The 26,254-nt window shown below is 42.5% G+C and overlaps 1 protein-coding gene across 1 annotated transcript in view; it reads right to left on the bottom strand.

Moving 5' to 3' along the window:
* Positions 1-26,254, bottom strand: part of CPS1 (carbamoyl-phosphate synthase 1) — a 123,878-nt gene that overhangs the window by 55,918 nt on the left and 41,706 nt on the right. The window contains exons 10-22 of the mRNA XM_080398323.1: positions 26,059-26,165; positions 25,524-25,665; positions 22,969-23,046; positions 21,350-21,448; positions 20,562-20,657; positions 16,883-17,072; positions 16,157-16,314; positions 15,258-15,386; positions 11,651-11,795; positions 11,061-11,271; positions 9,775-9,973; positions 7,416-7,592; positions 2,654-2,772 (exon numbers count right to left, since the gene is read on the bottom strand). Of these exons, the coding sequence (XP_080254449.1) occupies positions 2,654-2,772; positions 7,416-7,592; positions 9,775-9,973; positions 11,061-11,271; positions 11,651-11,795; positions 15,258-15,386; positions 16,157-16,314; positions 16,883-17,072; positions 20,562-20,657; positions 21,350-21,448; positions 22,969-23,046; positions 25,524-25,665; positions 26,059-26,165 (1,850 nt within the window). The remainder of the gene's footprint in view (positions 1-2,653; positions 2,773-7,415; positions 7,593-9,774; positions 9,974-11,060; positions 11,272-11,650; positions 11,796-15,257; positions 15,387-16,156; positions 16,315-16,882; positions 17,073-20,561; positions 20,658-21,349; positions 21,449-22,968; positions 23,047-25,523; positions 25,666-26,058; positions 26,166-26,254) is intronic.

The raw sequence follows: 26,254 nt of genomic DNA on the forward strand, positions 1-26,254 counted from the left end.
ATTCAACTCAGGCCATTCGCTTTCCTGCAGCCAAATCACCTAACCTGAAACAACGGTTTCTCCATCTTAGAAGGCCCAGAGGCAGAGTCAAATGGAAACATTGGTGCATGACAAAAGCTATACAGTCTCACCAGCAGCAGGACCAATTTTCTTGGGAAATAAGTTCACTGGGGCAAACATAAAAGGGGCAGAGGGCACCCTTCCCAGTCTCTGCTGTCTCTGCAAATTGCTGGCCTTTCCTTGCCTATACACCACTGAGAATGGACAAACATTTATAGGTTAGAAAGATTTTTTTTCCCCATAACATTATCCCATACAACCTTTCACATAGGGAAACAGATTCCCTGCGTAAATTGGTGAGGCCTTCTTCTCAACTCTGAATTGCTCCACATGGTGAGGATGCAAGGCAGTGTGTGAATGCTGCTTGCTGAACTGCTCACAAAAGCCTCCACCTGCCTCTGACCCTCCTCTTCCCCATCTCTGTCATATCCACTTGTTCTAGCTCTAAATTTCCTCTTGGCAGAGACCATCTCCTTGTTACCAGTCTCTACAACAGCTCTGCAGGACCCAAATCAAGGCTCTTGGCAGAGATGCTACTCCAACTGCATGCAAAACCTCACTGCAAAGGACCCCCAAACCAATCCAGGGCAGAAAGGAAGAGCTGGATTTGACTGAACAGAGCAAGCGAGCTTGTAACCAGCAACACTGCCTGGGAACAGGGCAACTGCTTCTGGTTCTGGTAGCTGTGTTTCAACAACAGAAACATTTAAAGCAATGACAGCGTCACAGCTCATTCTTTTCAATTGGAAATAATCCTGTAGCACAGGTAAAACTCATGCCAGGCATGCCAGGGACTGGAAACAGCTGGCTGCAAGAAGAGCACATGTGTGCCAAGTCTCATTTGCATCACTCAATTAGCTTTCCCTCAGCTATCACAGAGATGTGTTTCCTGACATGGCTCACTGGACTAGTCTCTTAGTTCAGGTCAGAAGTTTTTTTTTCCGTAGCTCTTTGCGTTTGCGCCAACATGCATTCAACATAACACAGCCGGACAGTCCATCCCCTCCTTCCAACGCAGGTTGTGAGGTAAAACAGTTTCCTTGGGAAGGTCTGAATAAGGATAGGGGAGTGAAAATCTGCACTGATATGTGAATGAGACCACGTTAATTTATACCACCAGCAATCTGAGTTGCATGAATCCACTTACAAGGGACACAACGGTCACTGGTTGTGTATGACACAAATGCAGGGCTGGATACTGCAAACGGGCTTTCTGTAGCAGGCCACCTACAGAGTCTGCTGCCTAGTCATTGGAAAGATGAAAAACTATGTGGGACAGTACCAGCTACTGATCACATTACCAGTAGTAGTATCACCTGCACCTGACCTCAGAGAAAGGGAAAGGCACCTCAGTGATACAGGACAGTTCAGCATGATTAGCCTCTGTGGAGTGATGCTGGATTTATACCAGCTGAGAATGGGACCAGTCTCTGGGGTCCCAAGTGCATCCTTCAGAGCATGCAACTCCAACAGCGAGGAAATCAAACTGATTCTGGATATATTGTTTTTCTTCCTCAGGAGCTGCACAGAAACATATATTTAAGGCACTTGAGACAAATACAACATGACACAGATGTTAGAGGGCAAAAACTTGTGCAGCCAAACAATAGATTTCTGTAAATAATCAAGCTACTCCTTCTCTTCAACGTCTCCCTCCGTATTTATTTTTGTTTAGCTCCAGATCCAGCTTGTTCTAGGGGACAAGGGAGAGCAAGAGCTGCTCAATTAAAACCTTGCAGCTGGTCAAAGCAGCAGAAATCAACAACAGATGAACTAGCTAGCATCCTAGTGATGTACCGGCTACGGTGCGCTCCCAGTGCCATCATGTGGTGAAATGTGGCTAACACAACGGGTACCCAAAGCAGAAAAGCCAGCCAACATACAGCCAATAACTCAGCAAGGAGGTTCTCCCAACCTCGTAAACCATGAAGGGAAAGCTCAAGTCAGCAAGAGGCTGGAACTGAAATACAGCCCAGGACTTTAATTTACTGCTATCTTTTCTGCTTAGTTTTATATGGTCATTTTTCTTGAAGAAAGAAGAAGATTTATATTTAAATATGTCCGGAATTATAGATGTTTGAAAGTGCAGTACAAAAGCAACACGTACTGCATGACCACAGCAAGGCAAAAAAGCTTAAAAATCAAATGGCCAGGCCAGAAAAAAATGCAGTGTATTTGACCCTCAAGTGTAGTAAGTCAGGACAAGTCCTGTGTTTGAAGGCTGTCTCTGTCCTAGGTACATGAGTGCAGACTGCTGTTACCCATTGCAGGACATCCTTATTCTCAGCCTTAGCCTCAGAGATACAGTGGGGATTTTCTGAAATAAACCAGAACTTCCATAACCCATGAGAACAGCCAAGATGCCTAAGTACTCAAAGAAACTATTTAAAAAAAAAAAAAAAAGTGTTCTCAGAAATTTCCTCTGTCTGGGTGAGGCAGTGACCTGGGTTTTAAGACAACACTGCTTACACCAAGCACTAAAATAAACTTCTCAGCACTTACTGCACCTGTGCTAAAGGCCACATGTTCCCAGTAGAAGGATCACCAGGAGGACTGTTGTATCCTTGGACAGGGCTGTTGGGTTTTTTCTTACCTGTTCACCTCATTCAGGATCTTCTCCATGTTCACAATGCTGCGCATCTTGTACAGGAACCACTTATCAATGGCTGTGAGTTTGTGAATAACATCCACAGGGACTTTGTTATCCAAGGCCTGTCAAAAAGAGGACAGCACAAAACAGCCCCTTGAAGACCTGCTTCACAAATACAGATTTAGTCTGCAAATAGGTAGCAGCAACTACAGAGCATAAAGACATAAAAAGTACTGTAGGCTAAGCTGGACAAATCAAAGGTTCATCTATCCCAGGATCCTGTCTCCTTCAGGAACAGAAAATGTGCCCCTCAAGCAGTGTAGGGAGGCACCAGCTACTTCTGTACATGCTTTGGTACTAAAAGCTGGCTTCTGTTTAAGCGAGAGGTAATTTGCTTTTTACTGAGCCAGCAGCCAAATGTAAACTAATGGCAACAAGTCTCAACAGCAACTGAGTATGTGCCTTAGCTTACTAGAGGGAGGCACACACAGCCTGCAGTGCCAGCTCCTCCGTCTGAACCTCTTATCACTCAGGTTGCCTAAATCTCAGACCTACTGCCTACCCTCCTAGCTGCAAACATTAAACAGGATGGTCCAGATTCTCAGCTGTGAAGGAACTCTTTCCTCTGGAGCATAAATCTTGATTTACCCTTGAAATACAAGGCTGAATCAAAGCACGTGGCCTCAAAAGACGTCTGAAGCAAGGGAAAGTCCAGTCCTGGGTGATACTTTGCAGCTACAGCATAACTTTAGCTTCTCTTGCTGTATCTCAAGTTAACGTCAGGATGATTCAAATTCCCCTGCATTATCTTGCTGGGTCTATTTTTATTTTTTTTTAATCAAACTATTTGCAACCATGGGGTAAAAAGGAACCCCACAGAGGTATTCATAATGTAATTCACAAAACAATGGATTACAAGACATGGTAGTTTGACAAAAATATAATCTCAGAGGAATAAGCTAGAGACCCCCCAAAAATGTATCTTCTATCAGTGATATCTCCTGGGTCTCACCAGTGGTGTACAGTTACAACTCTCCTGATAGAACAACTATAATCAACCATAATGATAATACCAGCACAGTATCTTTGCTAAGCTGAAGTAATCAGGCTCATTAATTTGTTACCATGCTTAATTGTTTTCTTGCAGGGCAGCATCCCTGGAACAAAGCCAGAGCAATGCCACTGAAGAAGACTCTAGCATTAATCGGGAATGAGCTTAGCTTGCTGCACCCCAGCATTATCCCTCCAAGTTATCAAGCTGTGCTCACAACAGTCTACTGTCACTGCATGCTTCAGCACTGGGACGTGGAGATTTTATGCCAGCTGAAAGAAATGCGCAGGTCACCTCAGTGCTGTGCTCCAAGAAGGCACCACCCCGAGACAGGGTCCAGGACAAAGAATGGGTGACAGCTCTCGTCAGGCACTGCAAAACACTAACACCACCTTTTACCTTTTCTAAAGGATTTCCAGGCAGCTTGCCTGGGTCTCCCTCTCACAATTATTCTCTTGTCCTGAGAGGTAATAAGCTGCTGATTTGAATATCCTGCTTGCTCACAAGCAGCAGTACAAATCTCTAATGCACATTTTCCTCTTTTAGAGTAACCAGTCACACACTGAACCTTCAGCTAGCACTTGGCACCCAACAGCCACTGCTCTTCCTGTGAAAAGAAGCCTGGGGCCATCACAGCAGTTCCTGAGCACCAGCAATAACAAGGCTGTGCTTCTCACACATTTCTGGGTACAATAGTGATATGAAGCAACTGGTAAGGTGTCCCTCCCATCCTGATTCCTTAGTGCTTGGAGGGTGATGTCACACTGCATGGGAGACACCAGCAGGTCTTTCTTCTGCCCATTTATTTCACAAAAAATGGGCAGACTTGCTTGTCTTGAGGATCTCCAACCTTCAGTCAATGGTCTCTGAGCCACACATACACACACAGGTAGCATGACCCCATACACTTAATCTGTGCTTAGGGCACTTTATTTAAAAGTCCTAGGGATCTTCAAGGGAAATAAAAAATAAAAAATCAAATAATAAAAAAAACCCAAAAAAACAAACACACACCAAAAAAACCCACAAACAAACAAAAAAAACCCACCACACAAATGCCTTCCTCTCCTTAATCATAGAAGGGGCAGAAGAAATAAACCATCTTCACCCTGTAGCATAAATCTGGAGACTGGGAGAGAAAAACGAGTTTGCAGACAGTTGGTGTTTCTAAATCACCACACTACACAGGCAAATCAGGTTTCCAGGCAGAAAATCCCTGTAGGATTTGGTCAGGGGCCCTGGACTACACTCCAATGACTTTCCTCAAACCTATATGAAGGAGTACAGCCTAAACCCAACTGTGGAAGAAGGGGGAGGGAGCCACACCAGGACAGCATGACTTCAGAGCCCTGCTCACCTTCAAGAGCATCCCATCCAGTAGACACTGTGGCCCCACACTGGGAAGCCAAAGGGTTTATAGGACTGCCTTTACACTGTGAGCCAGGGAGCAAGCCTGGTCTCCATGCCAAGCAGTGGAGGGTAGCTTTGCTACCGATGCTGTCTCTAGGGCTCCACACTTGTTCCTTCAGTCCCATCCTTGCTCCTCACCAAAGGAAGTACTTAGCTGCCTGTAGGCAGGAGTACAAGTACAAACTAACAAGTTTGTAGCATGGACAACTAGGAAACTAAGGCTCTGGTAATGAAATACAGAGTGGATCAAATCCTAAGTCTCCTGAGGCCACTTGGTCTACAGCCTTAAGAGGGCCTGGGAAAGATCTGATATAACCTGAGCCGCCCTGCTGATCAGGCAGTTACATCCTTGCAGCACTTGGCCACTCTGGCCAAGGAACAAGTCTTATCTATTTCAGCCTCTCTCCTAGTGCCTTTTTTGACATTACCACAGAGTTCCGTTACAACAATAGCTCTGAATGGCAGCTGAACTCCCTTCCCTTTCACCTGAACAGTTACTGTTTTCATGATCCAACACACAAAGGAAAAAGAAAAAGCAAAAAGCCTTGGAGAGCTGACTGGTGGGGCTTCAAGGGGAGGAGAAGACATACAACAAAAGCTCCGTGCTGTTCCAAACGAAGCTGACAGCTAACGGGGACTAACTGTTGGCTTTAAAATGTCAGCAATCTGGAAAGAGATTTCCAGGCAGGCAGTCCCAGCTGCCAGAAGCACCTCTTACTGATATTGCTTGCATCAGTTATTAATGGGTCGAATTAGTGCACTGTGTCAGGCAGAGGCAGCTCTTTATAGGGAGGGATTAAGACTTTGATCTTGTTTTTTTCGACTACTCCCAGTGAAAATGCCACCAGCTGGGAACACCCAGAGTGTTCAGTGGGACGCAAACTCACATTCATCTCCCCAGATCCCCTGTGTTAACATGGGGCTAAGATTAACCTTTCATAAAAGCTCTCTGAGCCACTCGGACAAGAAACAACATTTTTCTCTCAGTCACAAGAAAAAGCTATAATAAAGACCAATCACAGCTGCTGAAGGGTGTTCTACACTTAGAAAGACATGCATTTCCCCAGTTTGAAAAGTAAAAGTCAACAGCTGGACAAGCCACACACCTATAGAGCATCTTGTGCTTTTCTTTCAGGCCATTTATAAGAGAAACAGCTACGTGAAAGCCTTTTAACAAATACAGCACAACCTCATGTGGAGGACGTAATGAGATGAATCTCACATAAGCACAAAGTTAGGGGCACAAAAAATAGTAACTGGGCATTCCCTGCCAGGAAGGTTTGCAATCTTAAAAAAAATAAAAAAAGCAAGCAACAGAGCAACAGTTAAGTATGAGCTATAAATGACATCTGTCCTCTCCTCTTCACAGAGGCTACGGACAGATGGGCAAGTTAGCTACAGTAAAACCAAAACATGAAATTGCACCTGCCTTCTAAAGTAACTAACCCAACATTTACCATGCGATATACACAGGCAAACCCTGTGGACCTGAAGGAAGAAATGATTTCACACGCTGCCTCCCCTCAGAATAACACCCCCTGTTACCCAGACACCTCGAAAGATGGAAGTGGTTTGCCCAGTGACAAGAGAGGCGTTACAAGAATGCTAAGGAAAGTTGAGCCCTTTTCAAAGAACAGGGGATTTCCCATATGCTAAATTTAACATAGAGTTTAAAATGTTTTTAGTTTCAAGCTCGTACCAGTGAAACAATTGCAAAAAGACAGTACTCCCACAGACTGCAGCTTGCATTGTTTATCATCCTTTGTTTCAGTTCTCTAAAGGATCTTCATTTTTTCTTTCCTCCCTTCCTAATAAATTAATGATAATTGCAAAACTGGCCAACTTTGACATCTACACTAGCATAAAACAGGGCTGAACATTAGCAAACAATCATATTTTAGGAACAAGCAAAGGTAAGTGATCCAGGTCTCCACCAATGCTCAGCTCCAAACAGAAGTGCCAGGACACAGGAATGCACCTTCTGCTGAACGCAATGAACATTGGCTAAGATTGTACCAAAAGGCAAACACATGACCTGAACATAGAAGATGCAGGAAAATACAGATGTCAGCAAGAAAAACTAAAGTGATATACTCACCCAGCTATTATATTCTGCAGAGGAAATTACATGTGATAGAGAGTATCTGCACTTCAACAGCAAAGATGCTATACATGGTGGTCCCAGTGCGCTTCACAGATGGAAGCAAGGGGGTGAAGAATACTCAACCTCTGTCACCTCAGTTGACCCAATCTGGTAGCTATAATTCAAGGCACATAGGTCAAGGGCTTTCTCACTTCTGTTACCTTGGCTATTGCATATACACGAGTGCTGGATGGTTCAGAGAGTTCCTTCTGGAGATCTACAACAGCTGGCCAGGCTTTATTCATAGGCAGATGTGAAGTGAAGCCATCTACAGAAGGATGGCACATTCTCAAGGCCTTTTGGAAGCTCTCTTCAAAAGTGCGTCCAATAGCCATGACCTGTAACAGAGAGCACTTCCATATTAGCTATGGTGAGCTGCTGCCAAGCTATCCCCTGAATAACAGAGGAGTGCAAATTTAAACCATGAACATAGACATGCAGAAAGATCACAGCCTTTGGACCTCCTTTCTAAGATGGTCCTGCTGACTTTAAGACAGGTGCAGCTGACTGAGCCTTGGAGTCCCACTTCCAGGCCTGACTGCCAATATTATCAACAGGGAGTTTCAGACAAGTGACTCCCTTCTGCTTTCATCTCCCTATCTGTAGAATATAGGAAGCTGCTGGTCTCCTCTGTAAACTGCTTGGAAGCACTTCAGTAGAGGGAAGCATTATGCAGCAGTATGGATGTAGTAATATAGAAGGATATTTCTGTTCAACAACTTGTTAGAGATAGAAATTCACAGTGGGAATTTTAAGGTTCAGAAGAAATCTGCTCTTCTTCCTTTAAATTACATTTAACAGTGACTGTCCCCTGTGAGGCCTCTCTTAAAGGATTACTACTCCTTGGCGTAGCAGCACTGGGGTTTCCCTCGTTCAATCCTGACATATCATCTAATAGGAAAACAAGCCTTTCTCTGTGGAAATCTGCGAGGGAACAGAACTCTTTCTCAAATTTCTACATTTTTATTTCCCAGTGCAGTGAAAACCCTAACAGCATAAAAATCTTCTCAAACACAATGTTGAAAAATGTCAAAAGAAAAAAATAACACTGTTTTTTCTCACAGCTCCAGGCACACTGCCCAGCACAACAGAGATCAGGAAAAAACAGGCCAGGCAGTTCAATTAATAAAAATGCAGTAGGTGCTGCAATCTGGCTTCAAGTTCAGGCCTAGTGAGGCAACTGTGCCATACTAATAGAGACACAGTGACGGAAGAAGCTTTTTGCTTCAAAGACACCCTCTCCTACTCACAGGTTCTGGAGACTAACCTTTTCCCAGAGCACATCCACCAGCTGCAAACTGCATCTCTTAACCCTCTCCATCCCTGTTTCAGTTCACACACACCCCCCCGCAGTTACAGACCTGCACAATTGGAGCACTGACCTTTCCTATATCTCCCCCCTCCCTTTACCCAACATCCTGCCTTAAAAAGGTTCATGCAGTTCTACTTTTGTAATATATGACCACTGGAAGGACTCAATACTCCCTCCTGCAAATGTGTGTGGCCAGGAAGTGTTTACAGCTGATGGTGCACAAGGCAACTGTATTTATGAACCCCAGCTCTACAGAACAGTCTAAAAACCCCTAAGCAGGGAGGGTTAATACGAGTAAGCACCAACTCACTGAAAAAAAACACAACCCAGAAAACTCATTGCCATTAAAAGCCAAGTCTGCTATTGGAAAATCAAGTTCTAATTAATCCTTCTGGCTGTGATGAAGGTTTGTTGTCTGAGCAAGGTAGAATTGATGTTAGGAAGGCCTCATGTGTCAAAATAATTTAATAAAACAGCTACTTGAAAAGCATTAGGAAAAAAAGGCTGAAAATATACACAATTAATTATTTTGCTTTGGTAGTTGATATGTAATTAACAAATTAAGTGGGTAATTTACGCATTTTGCTTCATTTATCTCCTCTTAAAACATGGTCTGAAAATGCTGTTATTGTCCCAGACACCTTAAAATCAGGGTTTAAGAGTCACATGTCATGTTGCAGATATAAGAGACTTAATCACTAAGAGAAGTCAAAACTTCATACCGAGATTACAGGCTGTCTTTGGATTTCAAGAGCAGAAGTAGGCTGAGATTTGGCAGGTGGTTTTAAGAGAGAGGACAAATAAATATGGGAAGAACTGAGATCTGTGGCTCATTAGCATCCCTGAAAAATCTATTGAAAACAGACTACAACTTTTGAAGTTATACTCTAATTAACTCCACTACAGAACCCTAAACAAAAAAGAACTGAGAATCCTATAGTGAGTTTTAAGAATGAAATCAGCCTCAGGTGATCCAAAGTGGTCTTTTCGCTTAGCAGTCAAGCTATTTATGAATCCAGACTGTGATATCCAAGATTGCACAGTCCTAACTCTTTTCAATTAATTATAGTACTGGATAAAGATTATTCGAGATGAATAAATATCTTCAAAAGCCATTAGGTCCCTTCAGATAGATACTTTGAGGGCTTCCAAGAAAGAGAAATTTCTTTCCCAAGTGGTGGAAGGGAAGGGGAGAGTCTTGCACTCACCTCTCCCACACTCTTCATGGAGCTTCCAATCCGGCTGGATGTATGCTGAAAACGGTCCAAATCCCAGCGGGGTATCTTGGTAACAACATAATCCAGGCTGGGCTCAAAGCAGGCAGAGGTTTTTCCTGTCACCACGTTCTTGATTTCTGGCAAGGGGATCCCCAGGGCAATTTTGGCAGCAATGAATGCTAATGGATACCTGCCATAGAGGAGACGCGGAGAAGAGTAGAGTGGGAAGTACTTTGCTTTTACAAATCCCAGGAGTGGATCAAATTAAACAGATGTGAGGTGATTTTTCCCCTCCTCAACACAACAGAATGTTACCGTGCTCAAGCACAGCAGGACCCATCCAGCTTCCTACTCTTACACGTTGCAGAGCTACCTACCTAGATCTGAGACTTGCTTTATGATCTGCAAAGCCACCATTGTAAGTATGCCTCACACCCACAGTGAGATCACAAACAGATATGTTTTGTTGCAGGTCTGTCATCCAAAAAGAAAACAATCAAACGCCCACTGTCCAACATCATGGCTTATCTCCAGTCTGCTATGGTACTGCAACAACCACAAGAGCTGTTGAGAACTGCAAGCTAGAGATTAATTTGTGCCTCTCAACAGCATCTGCAAAGTGCAATTAAGAAGCCAATTTTTAAACAGCCTGCTCTGACCATCCTTATCTTGATTAGTTTATGATTAGCCAACAAAACAAAGGCAGCTAGCAATACTATTTGCATCAATCTGACAGACAGCTCATTAATAACTATGTCCTCTGGGTCCCAGAGATGATTTGCAGCCAACATATGGATACAGTGGATATGCTTTGTAAGGACAGCTATTAGGCTCCCCCACACACACCTCCTGGGGGATTTTTCATTTGTAGTAACAGCATCAGCAGGCTGGAATGGACCTGGAGGGCTCACTAACCTATTCCTCTGTCTCCCAGCAGAACAGACTCTCCAAGGGTCAATCCTAGCTGATGCTGACAAGAACTGTTCTTAGAAGCATCCCGTGCAGAAACCTGCACCTCTACTGACCTGATCGCTCCAGAGTTCTCCCTAACAGCCAACTTCAGCCTTCCTTGCTGCAAATTAAGCTTGTGCTTCCTTGTCTTAACTGCATGGAAAGCAGGTGCAAGAACTCTTTTTCCTTGCAGCTGTCACTTACGTATTTAAATAATACCCTGATCCAAGTCCCTGTTGGTAATTCTCTTTCTATTCTTCTCCCCTCCGTTTTTGTTTATTCATTTGTTTGTTTTTTAGTATTTTGAGTTTTTTAAATACTCTTACCCTGTCGCCTTGGAGGCCAAGGCTGAACTCCTCGAGAGTCTGGCATTAACTTCAATGACATAGTACTCCAGGGAAGTTGGATGCAGAGCAAACTGGATATTGCACTCTCCCACGATGCCCAAATGTCGGACAACTTTGATCGCACGATCCCTCAGCATCTGAAACTCCTCATTAGTGAGTGTCTGGCTTGGAGCCACCACAACAGAATCTCCTGTTTGTCACAAGGTAGCAGAGAAGGAAAATGAGAAGCAGCTCAGTGGCAGTAAATTCTAGCCACACAGGTCACTTTCCTTGCTAACCCATTGCTAGTAATGAAGTTACCACAGAGATTCAAACCTGTGGGTGCACAGTTGATGAAAAAAACAGATAGCTAGAAGCTCAGAGTTGGAAAGGCCAGGCAATCTTACAGAAAACGGGATCATAGGGGTAGGTTTAGTGTAACAATATCTGTTTCACACCCTAGATGGCTGTATCCAAGACCTAAGGAGTATTTCTAGAGCAAAACTATGTCAATAACAGCAGGGAGAAGGGCACTGCATAAAAAAAGTTAACAAGCCATTTCCAGTGAGCTACCCTGTGCCCAAGCCTACCTGTGTGGACTCCCATAGCATCAACGTTTTCCATATTGCAGACAGCAATACAGTTATCAGCAGCATCTCTCACAACTTCATACTCTATCTCCTTCCAGCCAACAACTGACTTTTCCACCAGGATTTGGTTAGTCATTGCAAATGCCTGGGAACACGTTAGGGAAAATGAATAGTAAAAAAGAAAACTTTATTACAACATGGCCCATATTTAAGACTTCTGTGGCTTATCTCCAGACATCCCAGACCAACATGAAAATTGAAAGATGAAGCAAATTTCATAGCACTGATGACAAGCACTTTATATTTCTCTTTTTTCAAAAAAAAATTTGCATTAGCTTCATTCGAAAGGCACAGAAAATATTTATGTGATCTGACAGGAAAAAAAGGCAAGGCATGTGAGCTTGCAATGACATATAAATAACAAATAGAAATATAAAAGCATCTACAACTTCAATCATGCAACAGACACATGCTTTTGGTTGTGTATGTGGGCAGCTTTTGTTTGTGCATGTATGAGGACTCTGCAGAAAGCTACATGACTAAGTGAAGGGGAGTGGGGGTGCCAGCAAACACTACATAATTAATAGTACTAATAACACTGCTTATCAATGCCACACCAACCTGAAGCAAGATTCATGATTTATTCTTAAACTAATCTTGAAAGCATTCCTCAGTGCAAGAGACAAAAATGAGAAATACAGTTTGTTGGTAAATGAGCATAATCTAACTAAATAAATGGCCTTAATATTAGCAGATAAAAAAAACATTCATCAATTCCAGCTTAAAATCCTAGAAAGTAATGGGCACATTATCAATCCATCCTTTAGCAAAGCTTCTTGTTTTAATGCTGCCCATGAATCAGTCTTCAGCCTGGTTCTCTCTGTAGTTAGCTCAAGCTGTTATTCAAATAGTGCCCTTAGCTCTGCTGCCAGACTTGCACACGCTCACAAAAAATAATAAATATAGAGAGAGATATATATAGTTTGATGAGTGATACTTCACACCTGGCCTAAGCAGGCAGTGAGGCATTGAATTTGTGGTGATGTAGCAGGAACACCTAACCACACTTGTAAAACAATCTACATTGCTCCTATATTACTGTCTATCGCCTTCTCTTACTCAAAATGAGCAGACCCAAGAGACGTGAACCCAAGGCCAGATGACTTGAACTAGCTGTGCTATGAAACCTCCGTAGGTGTTCACTTATCTGAATTACATACAATTCAGAGTCCAGTGTCTGAAAATCCAGTTCACGGAATTACTGTGATCATCTTTGTCACTGAAAAGAATGGAGTTTCTGCTGGGCTGTGGAAATGAGTGTCCAAAGCTGAGCTAATTCAACAAGACCCAAATTGGTTTTCACTGTAAATTTTGCAACATTGATATCAAACTGGGAAACACTGTTGACTCTCGAGGGACAGGAGACCTTGCAGTGGGATATAGACGGATTGGACCATTGGGCTACAATTAATGGGATGAAATTTAACAAGTCAAAATACTGGATCCTGCACCAAGGATGGAATAGTGCCAGGCACAAGTATAAGAGCGAGGAGAGGAGTGCCTGGAAAGCAGCCCTGTGAAAAGGGATCCGGGGTGCTGGTTGACAGCACGCTCAGCATGAGTCAGCAGGGTGCCCTGGCAGCCACGAGGGCAAATCCTCGTGGATCCTGGCTGCATCCAACAGAGCATAACCAGCCAGTCAATAGAGGTGATTATCCTGCTGTATTCAGCGTTGGTGCAGCCTCACCTTTAGTACTGTGCTCAGTGCTGGGACCCTCAATTTGAGAAGAGTGCGAAGGTCCTTAAATGCGTCCAGAGGAGGGCTACAAAGTTGGTGAAAGGGCTGGAAGGAACATTCTGTGAGGAGTGGCTAAGGACTTTGGGCTTGTCTCATTTGGAGAAGAGGAGGCTGAAGGGCTACCTCATTGCTCTCTACAGCTTCCTGAGGAGGGAAAGCAGAGAGGGAGGTGCTGATCTCTTCTCCCCAGTATCCAGTGATAGGATGCATGGGAATGGTTCAAAGCTGCACCAGGGGAGGTTTAGACTGGACTTTAGGAAGCATTTCTTTTTCAGGAGGGTGGTCAAACGCTGGAACAGGCTTCCTAGAGACATGGTCGATGCCCCATGCCTGTCAGTGTTTAAGAAATATTTGGACAATGCACTTAAGACTGAGCTTTATGTTTTGGTCGGCCCTAAAGTGGTTAGGCAGTTGGACTGGATGATCATTGTAGGTCCCTTCCAACTGAAACAGTCTATTCTATTTTACTATATTCATTCAGAAAGCTGAAGCTCTTCTAGTGTAATTTTTGAGAAAATGAAAACATTTATACTTGGAAAGTAAAACAGAATCAGACTTTTGGTATTAAAAAAATAAAAGTTTCAGAAACATGAAAAATTTACTAAAAATATGAACTGCCCCACTCCTAATGTTACAGATGATATTTATAAAGAGCAGCTGTTTTACTGATTTCAGAGGAAAACTGAGATATTCAAAACCACTTTTTTAAAAAAACACCAAGAAATGCTGATGAAAGCCAGATTTTCCTACTGGATAATGTTTTCTTATAAACCTTTCATACAGCTGCACTACCAGGGTTTCTGGGCGAATTTCTGTTTTCTCTATACACAGACCATGCATGAGCTTAGGCAAGTGAAGTGTTTCCAACCTCAGCCATCAATCTGTAAGATGGGGTTACTTCACCCACTGCCTCCTCCTGCGTCTCTCAGTCCTGTCCACTGAGCCTCCCTGCAGCTGGCACTGCCTGAGCAGATGTTTGTTCCGCACTAAGCACACTACATCCAAAGTCTATTTACATGACAGCAGTGTGGAGGAATACAAAAATGCCATTTTCACATACAGCGCTTATTGGCATCAGTAGTGTTTCTTTCTAGAGGTACGGGAAAGACTAAGAGGATCAGGAAAAGACAGAATCAAGAATTTTAGAGACCAACTGATAGAGATTTATTTCCTAAAATTCTGCATTTTTGCCAAGGAAAAAACTTTTGGTTTGTTTTCCCCAATTACCTGTTTACTTTTCAATGCAAATTTATAAAAAAAAAAATCCCAGATTTCCTACAGAAAAAGAGCTGCCTCTTCATAGCCAGAGACAGCTGATGGATGTCGAATTATGAAGTGTCATCCAATTAAATCTCTACATGAGTTTTGACCTAGCAAAACCACTGTCTTTAAACAGAAAAACAGCAGTGGCCCAAGCTTCCCAGCTCTTTTGCTTTTTGTCCCTTATACTACATTATCAGTCAGCACTTATAATATTTCAATTTCCTTGACATCTTTCATGTGTCATTTACTCCTAAAAGTAGGTGAATATAGCCCACTATGTTTCTTTTCAGACCAAAATTGCTGAACCACTTGCTCAGAATATGACTTGTTCCTCATGAATTTAATAGATCTGTCATCTAACCATTTTCATTACCCAAGTCAGTAGGAATTATAAAAAGAGGGCATTAGAAAGAATCAGGGTAACATTTTACAGATAAGATGAAAGGTAGGGTATGTACAGTTCCAGTGTCTGTGACTATTAGAAGAATATCCAAGAAAATTAGATGTTCAGCTCTATTCCCAGAGCTTGCTATTTTGCAGACGTACCTTTGTACCAAGGTCCAGCAAAGTCTCCTTATCAGGACATATGCCTGACCCCAGACCACCAAGGGCATAAGCAGAACGGATCATGACTGGATAGCTAATCTTTTCAGCTGCCTTCAGAGCATCTTCAATCTTAAAGGAGAGCGGAATACATTTCAGAGATATGATAACAATTAAGATGAACAAAGTCTTCAACTCTGGTTACACAGTTAACTGGAAATCCCATCAGTAAGACAGTAAGCTGTCTGAAGATAAAAGGAAAAGAATAAAAGTTGGTTTTGTAACATTGCCTTGTTGTTCCAAACAGCAGAACACTGGAACGTGGACTCAAGGAGGTGACTTCTGTCCTTAGTTATGTGTGGACTTCCTTGCTAACTTCCCACGGGCAATGTCCTTACCTGGCCTGTCTTGACTGATTTTAGCATGAAATAACCCCTCCAACAGACATCCTAGTTTAAGACCTCTTTGGTTTCCTCCAGACTCAAACAGGCCTTCCCACTAAACCAATTATTTGTTTTCACACCCCTATCCTCAAGAAGGATTTCAGTATTGCTGATTTTAAGGACCTGAAATCTTAAGGTCTAAATGATTTAAAACAAAAAAAAAAGTAGCCACTGACAGGTCATATTTTTGTGCTGCAGCACAGAAGTCACCCCAACCTAATTTACTTTTTTTGTCAGTGGGTAAATTAGTTTAGGCCTTCCAAGTGCTTAATTGCATTTTCACTCATTTTAAATCATGGGGAAACAGCATCAATCACTGTGGAGCACTGATGAAAGCGTACAAACTACAATATCCACAGTTGTATTCAGCTTTTACTCAAGAAAACTAGATATTTTTTTTTTAGTAACTCAAATGGGCAACAGTAAAAGTAATCACATCTTCAAAATTATCTGATTTACCGATTCCACTGCAAAGCTAGGAGCAATCTTTTCATTTAGCTCAGTCAGTTTATCGGAAAAAAGTTTTCTATCCTCTGTAGCCATGATGGATTCAACTGATGTACCTAGGACCTTCACACCATACTCCTGCAGGACTCCTTGCTTGAAGAGTTCCACTCCTGCAGAGTAAACAAAGCCACAGTTTTGAGGGTGATGGTGTATGAAGAAAAAAGTATTCAAAAGGTATCTGACAACTTGTCTGGCCTGATCAACAGCTAATTTTATTATCCTTTGGCAATATTAGGACTCAGAACCATAACTTGGCACTTTCTGTCCTGAAATGTATGAAAACTGAAATATTAGTAAAGTTACTGCTTGGCCATCACCTCCAATACAAAACAAAGCAGTGCGGTTGGATCCTGTTGCAGGAAGCTAAATGAAGCTAACTTTTGCTTTTGATCTTTGCCTCAATGTGGTCTGAATATCCAACTACGGTAACTAAGACTTACACTGAAAAGCAGGATATATTAATTACTTTTAAGTATTAAACCCTGCAATTAGATCTTATGTTCACAGCTTAGCAATTAATCCCCAACAGTCTGTATCTCTGCCTATATTCCTTAGTAACCTGGGCAATGTACCAGGCACATGGGTCTTGCACGTCTGCACAAATAAAATCTGCTGAACACATGGTAAAAACCATGAGTTTGCCTGCAAGGAGTGCCAAGGCACCTGTATCGTACTTACCACAGTTGAGAGCCGTCTGGCCACCCATGCCCAGAATTAGTCCATCGGGACTTTCTGCCTTGATGACCTCTAGGACAAACTGTGGAGTGATGGGGAGGAAGTAGACAGCATCAGCCTGCTTTAACCCGGTCTCATTGGTCTGCACTGAAGCAATATTGGGATTCATGAGGACAGTTTTCACATTTTCCTCCTGAAAAATTAAAATCTGCATCAAAACTAGGCATATGTGGGAAAAGAGCTAACAGCAGCAACAGCAAAGAGAGATGGGGTTCAACCAGCAATTTACCAACAGCAGAATTTAAAAAGCCTGGTTCCTTACGTACACTCCCATAAGGGATTTCTGGTATCTTGTACCAGGCTGAGCTAAAGCCAGTTCTCTACTTTTGGGCCTCTGTCTGTCTGTGGGAATGGAGATTCCCACCTGATTCAGAAAATTAGTTGAAATTATTTAACACATTTAGGAGTTACACGGGGGAGTCATGTAATTTTGTGATTTAAACCAAATTGATTTGCTGCTAAAATCTTATGATCTGTGAATAAACTTTCTCTTTTTCTCTCTCTCTGCCTTTTAGAGCTAATCTATTGTCCAAGTCTGAGGCTCAGAATAGATCCAGTCGCATCAAACTCTGCGAGAGTTTAGAAAGCAAGGGGGTCTACTCTGAACCTCATGACTCAACAGTAGGATCTCCTTTACCCCTTTTATACCTTTGATCTTTAAAAACTGTTTCCAGTTCTGTTCTGACTTGATTTCAACATGATTTATCTCTGTGAATTTACTCCATGTAATAAGTAATAGAGTGAACCTTGCCATCAATTCTTGTGTAGTCACTTAAACTCTTTGGTAGTAATTCTCAAAGCAACCTGACCTAACCACTCCTTTCACAACAGACCGGTATAGAAATTGCTATTATTCCCCTGTTCACAATAAGCACGAAAATGCCATAAGGTTTTCCTGTGTTTGTTTAAAATTTGTGATTGCTTGACCCACTGGTTTTGGGGAACAAATACATAGTTCACCTGGAGCGCTGGGATTCTCGATCAGAGCTCAGACTTCTCAGTTCGGGTATTGGATAACATTTCTTCTCCTTCCTTTGGTAACTTAAAATACTGCCTTAAAGACTGGCTGTAAATTTCTGCTGACCTTCTACCCCCATGAAAAGTTAGATTTTTTTTCACTGAAGAACACTTTCCTTAGAAATATGTGAAACAGGGAACGGAAAGAAGAGATAAAATCCTTATGGAAAACATTTCAGATTTAGACAAACAACCCCAGACTGGGTAGTTTTCATGGTGGTGCTGAGGGAAAAGGGTAGATCTCTGACCAAAACATTCTTCTCTAATAAATGTATTCAGAAATTCATGGCTATAATTCTGTTGTAATGAATGGAGGAGGGAGAGGTATATCACTTTCCAACAAGCTGGAGTATGTGTACATCTCAGCCCTTTCTTCCCTACTTATCTGGGGCAAGGTGTCTTAAGGACCACCTAGCAGTGATGAGGAAGATAATTAATTGAGACAATTAATGCTCACTGTGCTGAGAGAGACACATTTTACTAATATCACATCCTCTGTCCCAGTTGTTCAGGATGCTGGATTTTAATCCACTTGCTGTTTGCCCTTGGAACCCTTTTCTTCAGCTTCTGCCTTTTTAATTTTTTGTAAGCATGTAGTACTCTGCACAATGGCCACCCACCCTGATCAGAGACCTTTATTACAACTTAATTAAAATTGTGAATTAATAATACTCCATAAGGGCTCCATTCCTCTTTTTGTGTATGTGTAATATGCTCAGACCAGCTGGGAGAATCCCTACAGCAAGTAATCCAGAAGGTTTTTCAGGTGACCACAAGCCAGTCTCTGTTCTTCACAGATGCTACCAAGCCTTTTTTTCAGAGGATGTTCCTGCCTTCAATGAACATTCTTGCAAATACAAGTTCACTGACTGGGGATGGATGTCCCAGCTCCACAGAATTTTACTCTTTAAAAGAGGCACCCATTTAACTGTATAGGACTGGATATTAACAGCACCTTCTTAAAATGATCCGACATCCAAGAGACTAGGAAGAACAGCAGTACATAGCAGAATGAATCAGAACATCCAGAAGTGAGAATAAATGTTGGTTAACAACAACAACAGAAAAGTCTAAGGGGAAAGAAATCTCTCATCTCCTGTTCTCTCCCACCCATGCTCTACAGCTGTCCCCTGGCAGCCACTGACTAGCTGTCTTCTCTTTCACATGCAACTGTAAATCACTGCCAGAGGCAAGATGAGGAGGTGCAAGCACTGCCGCTGGAATGGCTGGTTAGCCTGCAGATCAGAGCAGCTGGCTGGTGGCTACAGGTATGGACAGGGCACTGTGGGAGGTCAAGCTAGGGAGATTTATCATTTAAAAAAAAAAAACCACTCCCACAAACCAGAGCTGAGAGAGAAGGACAAAAGAGAAGGGGAGAAGAAAAAAAAAAAAAAAAAAAAGAAAAGGAGAAAGATGCCTCCTTTCCAATTCAGGTCTGCACTCATCAACTCTGGGATCCTCCACTCCTAACTTGTTCTTGTTCTCTTGATGTGTTGTAAAAATGAGATGAACTCAAAGCAGCCCCTGACTATATTTAGGATTACTATAACTGATTTTTTTCCTTCCTTGACTCCAGGGTCAGCACAGGAATAGAATGGCCCTGACATCAGAGCAGCCTCAGAATCACTCATCACCTCATCTGAAGGCAGCTGCTACACCTGCTCTGAATCTGTCAGACCGACCTCTATGAGCTCTCCTCCTTCACATGAGGTTAGACATGAACTAGGGGTACCAGCAATAACCCCATCACACGAATACTGCTACCCTTCTACATCTTCTAGCGTGAGCTTTTCTCCTAGCACCCTTCTACATGCTTTGCGCTTTTGCAGCATAAAACAGCCAGAGCAAATAAAACCTCAAAACTGACCATGTGAGTGGACTATGCAGGATGCTTCAGGGAAACAGGCACAAGCACCATTTCAAACGCAAGCATTTCTTAGGCATATACAGAAGTACACATGCATTTTTGTTTGCTGCAGAATAATACAGCTCTCCGATCTTCAGAAAGGGAACACCAGAAACCAGCTAGTAAGTTTGCTAGACAAAATTCATCCAAAGGAAGGACTTCATTCATTCCTTTCAAGACTACGAATCTATTCTGGAAACAAAACTTGGCATACATGACCTTTAAAAAGTTCATCTCATTTAAAATAAATATCATTTAGAAAGTCTGCCTTGATAAAAGGTTCAAAAATCTTTTGCATAACAGTCTTGACAGCAACCAACCATTCAGCTGTTGTTGTTTATCTACTTTGCAGTATGTTGGCATACCACAAAAGTTTCAGTAATTTCAATTTAGGTGTAGCTGACCATTCCTCTCCTTCATTTCCATTCAGTTTGACAAGCCTGGAGTGACCTGTCACACATCACAAATAACAAACTGCTTGAAGACTGCAATGGAAACCTCAAGAATGTCTCTGGAAGATAATTCTGAGTGGTTAACTCACATCACCCAACAAACAAGTTCATAAACAGAAAATGGCTAAGTTTCCTTACAGTCATCTGTTCTCACCAGCTTCCTTGCCCCAGTGATACTACAACTGGAGGATCTGTGAGAAGGGAAAGTAAATTACATTAAGTTAATATTTTCAGAGTATCCTCTCACCTTCATGGCTTTCACAGCCTGGGATCCAGAGTAATCAAATTCCCCTGCCTGACCGATCGACAGGCCCCCAGATCCTAGAATGAGTACTTTGGAGACCTAGAAGTGTCAAAGAGCAGGAAAAAAAGTCAGTCCTATTGTAGTGGATGTTGAAATGAACGGAGACTGTGCATCACTGAAGTCTCAAATTACAAAATATATGTTCTAAAAAGAGAAGAAAAGTCACCTCCAAAACCACTGGTTTACTTCTAAGTAGGTTTCTACTGGACTTCTATGTATCTCTGGTTAGAGAAACACATGACGTGCAAAGGGCATACAACAAATGTGCTAATTATATCATGTGCTTACAGACAACCATGCTTCACTTTGGCTGCCTGCAAAGGCCAGCTGCCTTCTAAGATAGCAAAACTGTATGAAATTCAGCTCACACTAGGAATTTCGGTTATTTGCTAAGCAACAGAGCATCAACATTATGCTGCTGGCACAAAATCTCATGGTCAGATTATCCCAGGGCACTTCATATATTGCTATGAGAATACCTTTCTTGGAAGAACTACAAAGAAAAATACATGAAACATCTGATCTTAAAACTTTCTCAAAGAAAAGAGAGTTAATAACACAAGAGATGCCTGATGACTGAGACAGGCAGCTGACAGGCCTTTTGTAAAAGGGAAGCCTCCTTTGACTTCCATGGTTACTTTTTGTGCCATTTTGAACCATGGGTTCAGTAGGAGTTAACACAATCCCAGCCCCACTGACAGGCATGAATAATTAGTATCTTGTACACTGACCTGCACTCTACAAGTTGTCTCTCCAGCCTTGGGCAGGACTGAGGAAATGGTAGCACCTTTCCCTTTCTTAACCAGTGAAATAAATGAATCAAACAGGAACTAGGAAAAATAACCACATGTATTGAATCACCAAATTGGAACTAAATTAATACCAAGCAAAGAAGGGAAAAACAGGTCATTTGTGGGCTCAAGCTATCAACTCTGCTCTGCTGCCTTCAGAAGGTAGATTCAGGGAAGAGATTATTATTGTTTGAAATTTATTTAACAACTTTGACATATCTGACAAAGCTGCGTTCAAGAAAGTGAGGTCATATCAGGAAGAAAACACATATCAATCATGTCTGTATGCTCTGCTTGTGTATAGCTGGCAGTGTAATTAATAAAGATGCATTAAATACTAAAATACAGAAGAGCATACACTTAACTAGGTCAAGGGAACCATCCGGAATAGAGCCTGCTACAGAGCTGGGATATGAACAGGTATATCTAAACATGAGTTGTGTTAAATCAGCATCATCCTTCCAGTGGAGATGCCAGAGCAGCTTTGAGAAAAGTGTTCTCCAGCCAGGCCAGGCAGGGGAGGCAGCATGACCACCATTGGCATGCAGGCAGATACATGCAGCGGGACAGGCTTCCCACCTGACACCACACTTGCAGAGCTTCTGTCCACACAGCCCCTGAAGCTGGCTGCTGGAAATTACCTACAGAAGGAGTACGGACAGGTCCTGCAAGCCTATCAAGATAGGCACCGCGTTATCAAACCCATCCCAGCAGTGGGAGTACACAGACTTGGAAAAGACACAGCTGAGGGATGTTTTGAGTTCTCCAAGATTCACTAGTCAATCAGATTGCTATGGAACTTCTTGATATCAAGAGATTTACTTGCAGGTTTAATCAACATCACCAAATTAAGATTAAATAAACACTTCTACATATTCTTCCATCTTCCTCTCTCAAGAAATGCTAAATAGTTTATTTATGTTCAGACATGCCTCCTCTGCCTTCCATATCCCCTGTTGCTGCTTAGTCATACTCTGTGACTACGCAACCAGTTGTTATAGAATTTGTGCGAAGTCACAGATGGGGGATTAAAATTTCATTTCACTTAGGAGAACCAGAGTGAGAAAGTGTGAATTCATTTACATAACTCTACAGTAATTATAAAATTTGAAAGTGGAACTAAAATGTATTAGAAAGTTAATTATTTTATTACAAAGCATCTGGCTAGTATTTTTTCTGTTAAAATAAATCCTTTTCCTTTTGCAATCACCCCAGGTACAAGAGATTTGAGCCTGATCCTGCAAAGGCTTACACACTTCAGTAACTGCCAACACACAGATAATCCCACCAGGACTCAAAGCATACACATCATATGAATGGAATCATTGATCCAGAGCATACAGAAGTCAATAGACACCTTGCTGCTGATTGTAATTAGCTGCGGATCAAGCTAAGCAGACACAAGCCTACGCATGACTGGGCCCTCTGTTAGGATCCCGACATTTCCAAACCCAAGACGTAGGACCATCTTCAACATAAAGACTTGCCACTGTAGCTGGTACGTATCTACACTCCCTAGGCCACTTGAAAGCAAGCCCAGATCAGCTCTCATACAATACCTCTGTGTCCCTTGGCCCAGGATTTGCCTCTGGGTAGAACTGCGCTGTGAAAATCGGTCTGGTCTCATGCATAATTCCCTGCAGGAATGAAAATTATTTTCTTAGACACCTCCTTGCAAGCAAGCAAGCGAATAGAAAGCCATGCCTTATCCCTGTAAGCACTGAAGGCCAAAGAACTGGCACGTTTCTTTGGGCTACCAAACTGACATCCATTTCATTCCCAGTCTTCAAGCAATGTCTTATCCAAAGACTCACTGAGCCTCTTCCTCTTCTGCTAATGCTCCAGCGCTTGTGTAACCCACTGAGCTGTGCATGGATGAGAAGCATAGTGGAGATATCACCTTCACTACAACAGCAAACACTACCAAGTTGTAAGCACTTCACAGAGCAGATATGCTAGTCTCCCTCCCGAGGAGGGACCAGGCAGAGAAGGAAAACATGCATAGCAAGAACAGATCACCTTGGACAAGGCTGTTACAGCATGAATAGTTTTACCATCCTGATCTGGTTGGTTCTGTCACAGGAGAAATGGATTTTGGTTGTGCTCTTGATTTCCATAACTTGCTTCAAATACTGACACAGGGCTTTGCACACAATCTCTGCCCTGGGTGGATTGTTTTCAGGGCTGTGATGAAGTGGGACCACTGCTCTGGACAAACAATAGCTATGAAGGACCTAAACTGAGTTTGGAGACAGTACTTGTAGTTTCAGTTGGAGCCAGGAAAAACAGACTTCTCATTTGCATGGCCTGATAGCACCAAGCAGCGTGGTCCAATGGAAGACTACCCTATAGCTGTCATTGCTCACAGCCCCCAATTCCAGATGGAGGTAAAGAACTCCATCAAGAGGGAATCCAGGAAAAACTAGTTCTGATACAGCCTGCTTCCCTTAGGAATAGACAAAGGAGTCCCAACAGCTAACATAGAGCAAAAGTGCCATCTCTGCCAGTGCCCAGCGTAGGATGCTGGGATAAGACAGGGATGAGAGATGAGCTACTGGCCACAGTTGATCCATTATGGCATGAGTTTCTCCCCTCACAGTAAAGAATGTCATCAGTTTGTCACATTTTCCCTGAATGCTCATGTTACTTCTAGTTACATACATATATCTTCTAAAAATATTCACTCCACGGCTCGTCAGTATTTGGAAACCTGTGTTGGCTCTGTCCAGCTGTGATGGCTCAGGTCAGCCACAAGAAATTGCTTTTTCTTTTTCAAACAGAGGAATGCAATAGACTGCACAAGAGCCCATCCAGCCCTGTTCCTGTTTGTGCGTACCATGCTAGAACAACATGTCTCCTTGTCTCTCTGTCTGTGAAGGTTTAGGAGACTGATGCTGCTTTCAGCCTCACAGAAATGATCCTTTAGCTCACATAGAAGAATGTCATGCTTCTAGATCCAGAAGACTCGTGTCCAGAATTATCACCTACTTTATGCAAAAGCACCATCACTCTTGTCTCCAATCTTTAGCTAAAGCAAACATGAAAGGCCTGGGGATGAGAGCTTTCTGTTTGTCAACACAGCTAACACAAACTCATTTCAAAAATTGAACAAAACAGCTGTAATTTTTTTGCATTAATATTTTCTTTGGTAATATTTGTCTCTGTTTAGGTATGTGTGCAAAGATAAAGAAAACACCAACTGACAAACAAAACTTATTCTAAAATCATTAGCTGGAAAGTACTGTTCCTTGATCCTGTGAAGTATAGCCAGGATATGCCAGAACAGCACTATTCAATTTGCCAGACTTGATGTGGGGCATTTATACAAAACAACAGAGAAGCATATTCCCATGGAGTAAATTTCATTTGAAAATACCTTTTTTTCAATGATTTTCTAATAAATAACAAGACTTTACTGACTTGCACAACACACTAATGGACAAGACTTGAAATAGGCAATTGCAAAGCCTGCTATCTGTCTCAATATTTGCCTGACTTTGTCAAAACTGAGCTGTGGGATATTGTTTTCCTTCCTACGCTTCTCCCTGTTCAGCTGTGAATCTTCACAAGTCAGGCATTACTGATTTTTTTTTTCCCCTACATGGACATCACTTGACATTGGACTTCTACCCTAGATCCTGCAAGTTGCTCTCCTGAGGCAACTGACTCTTTCCCTCATGACTTTAGTTCCTGGAATTCTATTTACAGTAACAGACCAAATTAATAATATTCCTTTTCTGTGCTGGGCAACACTGAACCAACACAACAAAACAGTGACACAGGGTAGCACACCTGTGGCACAAGCCCTAAGACAACAGTAACTGAGTGCGCACCACTAATGGTAGGGAAGTCACGGAAGACAGACAGCTGTTCAAGGGAAATCATGCCACTGTTGCAATCCTACACTCTGGGCTAGTATGGAAATCACGGTAGCGGCTCACCCCTTTTTGGCCCGTAAGGCAGGACCTCAAGTAAAGCACATGGTCAGATCATCAAGTTTAGTTCTGATAACTAATTGTAATCTGATAGCAAGCTTCAAGGAGGTGAAATAAAGTGAGAAGTCTTCACTCACTAGCAGCTGCTACATGCAGGTATCTGGAAAGCACGAGCTCACCTCATTTGTTTGATCGTTGGCATTCACAAAGAGAGGTTTCCAGCCGGCTGGGAGGGTAGAGCTGTCAATGGCATAACCATGGTTCTGAGCAGTGATGACAGCCTGTCCATTCACTGCATTCAGGACAGGCTGGTTCTGTCCTCTGAAAGAGAAAGGATCAGAGAACAGAGGATGGAAGCGCCAGATGTGTCCAAATGCCACAATTAGGAAGAGCTGATAACTGGGGGACTATACACAGCAGTTCAATAGTAGCTGTTCAATCCTGGCAGCCAACCTCAAAATGATAAATCCTAGGAGAAATTCTGCTATCTTTCAGTTTGAATGGGTTCAATTGCATCAAATACTTTTAAAACACCCTCAAAAAAAGTAATGCATGACATGACAATTTAAATAAAGGCAAAAAGGATGGCTGAAATGAAGAAGTAATGCTACTGACATGCTAGCTCCCATTAAGGCTGTTCAGAAGCAAAGCACTGCTGCTCGGCAATGCTGAGCTGGTCTATATGGGCCCTGGGAAGCTGAAGAGCTACCGCACCTGTTGGCCATCTGCATCTTGTAGGAAGTAGCTCCAGCTGCTATTCCAGTGATTAGATTCCCCATGCTAATTCCAAACAAGGGCTCTGGCCGATTGCTCTCCAGGACCTAAAATGAATAGGTATTCAAGAGATACTGAGGTGTTCAGCAATTCCACCATAAATCATGCTAGTTCACTCACAGCAGCCACACAGATG

This window comes from Falco punctatus, assembly GCF_963210335.1.
Source record: "Falco punctatus genome assembly, chromosome: 8".
Taxonomy (NCBI): domain Eukaryota; kingdom Metazoa; phylum Chordata; class Aves; order Falconiformes; family Falconidae; genus Falco; species Falco punctatus.